This window comes from Myripristis murdjan, chromosome 7, assembly GCF_902150065.1.
Source record: "Myripristis murdjan chromosome 7, fMyrMur1.1, whole genome shotgun sequence".
Lineage (NCBI taxonomy): Eukaryota > Metazoa > Chordata > Actinopteri > Holocentriformes > Holocentridae > Myripristis > Myripristis murdjan.
Genome location: NC_043986.1, coordinates 6,305,481 through 6,314,525, shown reverse-complemented (window position 1 = coordinate 6,314,525; position 9,045 = coordinate 6,305,481). Strand labels below are relative to the sequence as shown.

At 43.0% G+C, this 9,045-nt stretch overlaps 1 protein-coding gene across 1 annotated transcript in view; it reads right to left on the bottom strand.

Annotated features, from left to right (window-relative positions):
* cables2b (Cdk5 and Abl enzyme substrate 2b) overlaps window positions 1-8,710 on the bottom strand; it is a 45,144-nt gene extending 36,434 nt beyond the window's left edge. Inside the window, exon 1 of the mRNA XM_030055475.1 lies at window positions 8,087-8,710. Within this exon, the coding sequence (XP_029911335.1) occupies window positions 8,087-8,679 (593 nt within the window). The 5' untranslated portion in view covers window positions 8,680-8,710. The remainder of the gene's footprint in view (window positions 1-8,086) is intronic.
* Window positions 8,711-9,045: the final 335 nt, after the last annotated feature.

The following is a 9,045-nucleotide window of genomic DNA, read 5'->3' as shown; positions in this document are numbered from 1 at the left end:
CACACACACACACACACACACACACACACTCTTTTCATCTGATCTTCATCATATTTTGCTACAGAGCAGGGAAACGTTTCATCTCCAAGCCTCCGTGGATTTTAAATTTCGAAATTCTGCCCGTCGGACTGCAGACAGCGAGGCTTCAACAGGGAAATAAACTGTTACATGTTACATGTTACACGTTACATGTTACATGTTACATACAACACACTGTACACATTAACCTGGATCTGTGTGATAGCTAGAGGCCGTCTGCCGCCCTGTCAGATGTCAGATGTGACGCTGACAACAAATCTTTGCTCAAATCTGTAATTCCACATCCACATTTCCTGATGGAAAATCCTCGTGGTTTTCACAATAACATTTAAAAGTATTAAGAATATTAAAAGAGTATTAAAAGTATTAAGAGGAGGAGAATCACTACAGCTCTGCCTGTGTACCTCGACTCAGTCTGGCTGGCTGCCCACGTAGCTTTTAGATTTGTTTTTAAAAACATACCGACCATGTTGAGGTTATTAAAATGTGTAACAGGTTTTCTTACTTTATATACACAAATTGACCAAATGTAATTTTGAAGAAATTCAGAAAACTCCATTTGATTCATGATCATTTTTTTTTAGCTTTAAGTCTTGAAAATGCTAACAAATCAGAAACAAATGATGACGAAAGCATGTTAATCAAGATTTTTCATGCAGACGCAAATAATGGCTCTTTTTTTTTATCATTTAGTGCCTGAGCTAAAAAATTTATCACAATAAGACGTTTTATTTTTGTCAATATTGTTAAGTATTAATAGTTTTTAAAGATCTATTTCTGATAAAGACCAAGAGAAAAAAGGTTGAATTTCCACCAACAATTTCCAATGTCCTCAGCATCTGCTCTTATTTTGTCACTCCACTTTGTTTCTGTTGTTGTGTCACGGGTCGACGGTGCGACTGAACACTAACCTGTTAAATGACTGGCCCTTATCGAGGGATTTGATTGGCTGTTTATCATCCAGAGAGGAAGCACACTTGAGGTTTTTTCACGTAAACAAACTGCGTATTCGTCATGTGCTTTCCTGGTGGATTGCATTTAATTCACTGAAGTGAAACTATTGAACAGTTTTCTTCTTGCAGCAGATGAAGTGTCTGTCGCTGATACACATCACTGCTGTTTTCTGTTTTATTTCCACTGGTAATAAGCAGGTCTGGAAAAGCGTTGGATTTGCCTTGACGTAAATAATAGATGAGCAGAAAGTGTTCCAGCCGACGTCACAAGCACATTAAGGCTGTGGCGTGGTCAGGCGCTGACGTCACGACGGGAACATCCACAGAGTTTAAGCCGGGAGAGCCCTCCTCACCTCGTCTGGTTTTAGCTCCTCAGATCTGCTGCAGAGGCGGGGAACACCGCGCCACCTCCAGGTCACACACCGTACTGTCCTCACCTGACAGAAAGAGCTCAGGTACCATTCAGCAGTGTTTCCCCTGGCACAGCAACCGTCTGCTGCCACACACACACACACACACACACACCCTCCTCTGACACAACAAGCCTTCGGTGTTTATCTGCACTCATTAACCTGTATTCATTAAGTGCTGTACTGGTAGAGAATATGCAGGACAAGCCCGCTTAATCTGTCAGCTGCAATCGAATAATCAGCTCAGCTAATTTGCGACTGATTATTATTTTTATTGTCAAAAATAAAAGCCAAAGTCTGATGGGAAGAGTCCAACATGAGGACGAGCAGCCAAAGAAAGTATTATTTTATAAATATGAACAGAGAAAAGGAAGACAATCTTAGTATCTTAGTGATCTTAGTGAAGCTGTAATCAGACAGGTGGGGATTTCACTTGAGAAAGATAAGTGATTCATCGATTATGGAGAATATAATTGAATTGTTCTGTTGATGCACAAACTTATCTGACTCATAATTGAATAGTCTGCCGTATTCAACAGCTACTTCCAAAGAGCTGTGCGCTCCTCGTGGCTCAGACTAAACTCTGAGCTGCAAGTGGCTGTAATGTAAACAAATCAGCTGTAAATTACCTTCGTGCAACACACTTGTAACAAAAATAACGCTCTAAAAAAGATCTTTTAAAAAATAAGTAGGTAAAGGCAAATAAAAGACAACATCTAGAACAGAAAGTTACGCTCATAAAATTGCATCCGTTTGCTGTGATTGAGCAGGAAGAAGGAACACAGTCATGCCGTGTCACGATATTACGATATCCACAATTACAGACAATATCTAATCTTCTATTGCAGTTTTGATAGAATATATTAGTATATCGTCCAGTCCGAGCACAGTGTAGATCAATTTCCCTAAAAAGGCAGGACCACGTGTGGGGGGGCTGGGGGGGTCCAGAGCTAGCAGCAGCTGATTGGCTGGCTCACAGGGTGACACAGCACCGTCTAAATGGAGGGTTACGCTGTGAATGAAGCGGCCGGTGGCTTAGGACGGTCACTTCCTCCTCACTAACTCAGAATAGCAGCCTCCAGAGGAAACTAGGCCAAAGTGAGCTAACTGGATCTGGGGGAATCCTCTGTGTCACACAGTGCTGACACACACAGCTCTACAGGTGAAGGCTGGCTCTGGAGGTGTGTGTGTGTGTGTGTGTGTGTGTGTGTGTGTGTGTGTGTGTGTTCACCTTTGGAGGGCGGACTGTTTACCTGGAATTCTTTGTTCAATATCTCCAAAATTTAGGGCATCCAGTTTGTGAAAGTGTTAGTGTGGGTCAATTCATTAACCAAGGACTTAAAGTTTTGCACTGCTCTTTATAAAAATGCACGATATTTACAAAATATACTGTTATATTTTCCAGGCATATTGCCATTTTGATCTTGAGTTCAATATTCATAAACTTATGGAAAAATATCTTACTTCTCCATCTGAAATGGCTAAAAATGTATATTTGGTATCCCAACAGATCTTTAGAGCAAAACAATGGCCCTGTCAGGTGAGGCGTGCATGCAGGTGTCATGATAAGCTTCACACAGGTGGGCCTCTTTAGTGAACCTGTTCACCGTGACACAACAGGCTAACCGGCCAATGAGAAGGACAGGTGATCAGCGTTATGACGTTATGTTGGTTGTGTGTGGACGTCAGGTGTGTTTCAGTGTTTGGAGTGCAGTGGACGACCAAACTACTGCTACTATTACTGTTTATACAGCAGGTACTCTTACTACTCTCACCACTGTCACTACTGCTACCACTGCTGCTATTTATGCTGGAAATACTCTAATTACTTCTGCTGTTACTACAACCACTTCTGCTACGACTGTGATAGCTTCCTCTAATAATAAAAAAAGCAATAATTACAAACAAATGGTAATGACTGTGTTCAGTGAAGTCTAAATTGCCCATTTTTCCAAATCGGTTTCCAAATCCCCATGCATCTACGTGCACAGCACAACAGAGGCTCTGTGCAAGGACACACACACACACACACACACACGCTAACCTACCACTAACCTTAATCACTGACCCAAAAATCAGCTTTTTCCCAACTGCAGACACGGCGTTTGTCCCCAATTGGACAAGTCATCACCAATCAACTGGGTTCTAGTCTGAAATTTGTCCCCGAAAGTATAGCTAAGTAAGATACACACACACACACACACACACACACACACACACACACACACACAGGCATATACAGAAACACATACATTATAACTAACAGGCACCCTAATTCACTCAGACAGGTCTGACGCCTGCTGTAAAAAAAAAAAAAAAAAAAAAAAAAAAAAAAAAAAAAAAAAAAGCAAACCGTCCCCTTTGTGACGCTCCCTCAACAGCGAAACACACTTGCCCAGCCTGACCTCACTCTGCACTACATCAGCACTGTGTGTGTCCATGTGTGCGTGTGCGTGTGTGTGTGAGAGAGAGAGAGACAGTTGATGTCACCACAGCGAGTGTGTCTGACTGTATGTGAGCATGAGACAGGAAAAAAAAAGTCATGTGTGTGTAAGAGAGAGACAGAAGGGGAAGTCCACGTATGCGTCACAGCTGTGTTTTGAAAAGTGAGGAGTGTGTGTGTGTGTGTGTGTGTGTGTGTGTGAGTGTGTGTGGAGGCCTACATGTACTGTACATTCTCTCAGTGTGTCTCACTGTGTGTAATCTCAGTGTGTGTGAGTGTGTGTTCTCTCCGCCTGTCTTTGAGGCTGTCACAGTTTTAAGCCAAACTCATGAATGTTTCATGTCCAGCTTGTAGGAACATTTTATTGTGTCGTACTCTGAAAGCAGCCGTGGTACAGCAGAAACACACACACACTGTACCTCAGAGGTTCACTTGGGATCCTCTCACTCCTTCTCTCTTACATGATGTTATTATATAACATGTCAGGATGCTGTAACCTCCTCACTGCGGCTGGTGACCCAAGACTGAATCTTATTCCACTGCTGTCATCACGATAAACACAAAAACAGCATTGAAGTCTAAAATGTAAAATGTCTACTTATGACTTGGGTTTCCATCTATTGATTTTAGATAGATTATCATCTATCAAATGTAAAAACTTGAACAAAAATTCGATGATATTTCATCAACGTCACAAAAAAGTTTGCAATCATTAAAGCAAGAAACTGTTTTATTATTTTACTCTATTATTTATTAATTTTTTAAAAATTATTTTCCTGGGTAAAAACTATTTTAAAAATTATGACGTATGTTGCTTTTTTTTTTTTTTTTGATGAAAGAGTGAAAATGGCCAATATTATCGGCAAAGAAACCAAACAAATAATACATGTTCCAATGCTAATTAATTCTTCAGAGACTCCATTTGTCTTGTGGATGTTTTTCTCTAATGTGTAAGAAGTCTCTTTATTCAGTTTGAACACAAACTCCAACTCCCATCTGATGGAAACACACTTAATTTGCATTTCATTTTACCCTGACAACATTTTAAAAATTCACTAAAAATTCACTTGGCAGTCGGATGGAAAAATGATTAATGAGACAATAAGATGAATATTTCTTTCGATAGGAACGAGGAAACTGTAAACTGGTGCAAAAGTCTATGTGGGCACCGTGGAGCGTTCAAGAGATACAAAATGTGCAGCGGTGCACAGTGAAGGCCAGGGATCACAACAGCAACTCAGGCACCACAGGTTCAATTCCTGTAAGAGCCAGTGTGTCCCGTCCTTACAGCAGATAACAGCAGCGGTTTAACGCCTGACACGGAAATATGTGAGAGCTGACTCAGCAGATAAACGGAGTGTGTGTCTGGCAGAACTTCACACACTGAGCTGTGCACAGACAGACAGACAGACAGACAGACAGACAGACAGACAGGCAGACAGACAGGGGCCAAACAGAGCGTGACTGATTTCCATAGGCGACGGCAGTCAGAGCTCATCAGACGAGGAGGCGCGTGGCTCAGGAGACGGCTGCCTTCCCCATCGCGGCCGCTAGTCAGGACGAGACGCGTATTTGAGTCCAACCACCACAGCGGCTCGTTTCACATCAAATTCCCAAGCCTCTCTGGGTGTTTAACAGGCAGTTACCAGTACGAATGTAACACTTTTTTTTTTTTTAAATTATGTAATCGGTGGTTGTCCCACACCCTGCTGGGACTTGCAAACTTCCCAATTTTATTAACAAAAGAGCTGAGAAGTTTCAGTCACACACCTTCGTCAAGCAGATATGAGCTAATATTGACACAGAAAGACGTAACAGAATCATAAACACATCATTTACCACACAAATGATCAGCCATTGTAATATCAGCTGTGTGACCTTTAGATTTGTTCAAACAAAGTGCAGGTCGGCCTCCAGTCTACATTTGACCTGGTTTCGTTCCTCTACACCTGCAGAGAGATGACGCGCATGCGCAGAAGTTGTCGGTTTGCGGTTTGTACAGAAATGAAACTGAGAAAAGCAAAGCAATTCTAAGCATTTGTGAAACTGCCACCAGCAAATGGTTGTCATTTTTACTGGATTAGTGACTAACTGATCAATCAACTATGAAAGTCATAACCAGTTAACTTTCTAACAAATCAATTAAGCAACTAATTGTTTCTGCACTAGTTACCACCTCTGATATCCTTACTAATACTGCTACTACAAGTACAAATACCTGTAATAACATAGACATTTTGGTTATTGTGCCCGGGGTATTCAGTTCTAAACTAATGCGGAAACAAAAAGCATAGATCACTAACTGATTAGTCAATCGTCAAAAAATAACTTGATTTTATTTTCAATAATCACTGAACAGTTTTAGTCCTTTATGGAGTAAAAACACCAACCTTTGTATGGTGTTAGTGCCACTAAGATGCTAAGATTGTCTCCCTTCTCTCTGTTCATGCCGTCATAAAATTAACACTCTGGTTTTTTTTTGGCTGCTCGTCAGAATAAGGAAGACATTTGAAGACATCACTTTGGACTGATCACCTCTGACGAAATGATAAAGTGACAATAAAGATCAGCATTAGTTGTGATATGAAATAATACTGTAACTTCTTAATATAAGCAGTGTGAAAATAAATAAACCATAAGAGAAATGCAGCTCTACATGATGGTTGGTAGCTGGTAGACTCCACAAAGCCGTGTTTGTGTGTTAGCTGCTGGTAGTTTCTCGGGCTGTTATTAGTTGTCCGTAGGTTAGTTGGTGTTTATCGCTGTAGGACAGACATTCTCTGAGTCTGTAACGCTGCCAAAATGGTGATGAGGCTGATTCATCATCACACACACAGCATGGTGCAAGCAACGCCTGACATGCTGCCAGATGAGTTCACTTCATTACCACACACACACATTTGCTATCGCTCACTTCCTTATAATAGAGCAACTTTCACACTCTTCACAACATGACGGTCCATCTCCTGTCTGTCTCTTTCTACACATCTATCTCGTCTTTTTCTGTCTCTTCCCCTTTTCTCCATTCAACACAGGAAAACCAAACCTCACTGACAGTTAAACCAGCAAACAGCCTGTTCAAAATTCTTCTAGGTTACTGTGCCGCACAAGCACACATCATCTGTGTCTGTGGCTTTTAACTGTGGTGGAGTTAACTTCCTCAAATGCAAGCTAACAGTTTCAGATTTACTGATATAACGCATGAAACCCTTGTTTCTTTCTCACAACATGGGCTGAAGGTTCATAATGCAGACAAGCGTTAAGTTTAAAATATGCAAAGAGAATAAACCTCAAACAGGATGAGAAGGTTTATTTCCCATCCCTGGTATTAAGTATTAAAAAGATCAATTTCAGCCTGTGAACAATCTCTGGTGTTTTGAAGGGAAAGAGGCGATTGAAACTTATTTTCAAAAGATCCTATTCAAAGCATCACCCTTATTAATAACTGATATTTAGGCCTAGGGGAAATCAGTGACGGGCCAGCATTTTCATCGAAATCTTTGATAAAAGAACGTATAATGCTTGTTGGGGGAAATCCGTAATTAATGTGAGGTTTTTACAGAGGACAGCCACTTCGGAAGATCAAGTTCAGAGAGAGAATGGATGACAGCAGTCTCAATACACCAGCTGAAAAGAAACAAAGATGTTCGTGGACCAGCACCTGTGGTGTCAAGGAACCACAGAAGGACAAGCTGTAGATATCCAGTTCATTTTGTTTTTCTTTTTTGTTGTAAAACATTCCCTGACTTTAGAACGGAATGTAACACTCTGGGATATTAAACAATGATCTTTACACATTTTTATAGGGTCTGATGAGTGAAATGAAGTGACAGCTGACTATCTTTCATTTTGCTGCGGACCCCAAACCACCTGAGGCACCGCTGTGGGTGCCTGCCTGGATCCCATTTTGGGAAAAACAAGCACAGTCTGTGAAACAATGGCAATTTCAGTCTCAGCTTTTGAATGTGAACAGTCTGACTGATTTGTATATACATTATTTAGGCTAGATTTACCTAAAAACGGGGATCAGACATTCCTAAAATCCAGGGTCAGGTCTAGCCACGGAGAAGCCAAGCTCAGTAGCTGAACCGATGACAACAATCCCACAACTTTACCGAGAAAATCCAGGTAACGATACGCAACATAACGTCTTTTCAAGCGGAAATAACACACCAAAGAAACCCCACGGTGACTCTGACCACAAATCAGACACTCACGGTGTGTGATTAAACAAAACTGACCTTTGTCGCGGCTCAGAGGACACCGAGTTACAGCTCTGCACCGACAGCAGTGTGGAAGACTTCCGCGGTCCCAGCGGCGACGGCAGCAGGCTGGTGTTGGACGACGAGGGGGAGAGCAGATTCCCGGGCGCCGGGACCGAGCCTCTCCGGCGCTCCAGCAGCACCTCGGCGCTCTCCACGTCGTTGAACCCCGTGTCCGACGGAAGGACGAGGATAGGCGGGACGTTTAGGACTCCTAGTCTCGGTGCCGGGGCGGGATTGACATTCCCGCAGCTCACGGACGATGACAAGCTGGAGAAAGTCCCGTAGGTGCCGTGCCGCGGCTCCGCGGACAGCCCGGCCGCCGAGGGAGACAGGAACTCGGTTCCCTCGAAGTCGGTCTCTCGGTGGTGGCGGCTTCCTCCATTCTCGACTGAACTACCGTGTACGGGCCGCCCGTCCAGGGAGATGTTACTGAGGAACAGGAGCGCCGCTTGTCTCCGGCGGGAATTTTCTCGGTTTTTCCGGACGTGTTCCCTGTTAGTGTGCGCTTTCTTCCCGTTGACTGCGACGGTTACCGGCGCGCCGTGCGGACCGCAGGCGGCAGCCGCCATACTCTCCGTCCGACTGAGGAAGTCAACTGGAGGATCAGCTCGAGACCAGCAACTGTCAAAACCTTCTTACCCGGCGCGAGACCGCTACACGCCCTCCTCCGCTCTCATTGGCTCGGACGGCTTTACGTAATGACGTGTACGGCTAGAGCAAAACAAGGGGAGTCTGACCATAACAAACCACGACTGAGTAACATGCTGCACACTGATATGCAGGACATACATTAAACACTTGGAGACACACGGGGAATAGTTATACATTTTTGTGTATCGATCCATTTATTAATTTTGTCACTTGTGTTCCCGGTGGTGTATTTTGTGTGGCCTGCTGTTGTATCTCTGCAATGTTTGGACAACCTGCTGCTGGAA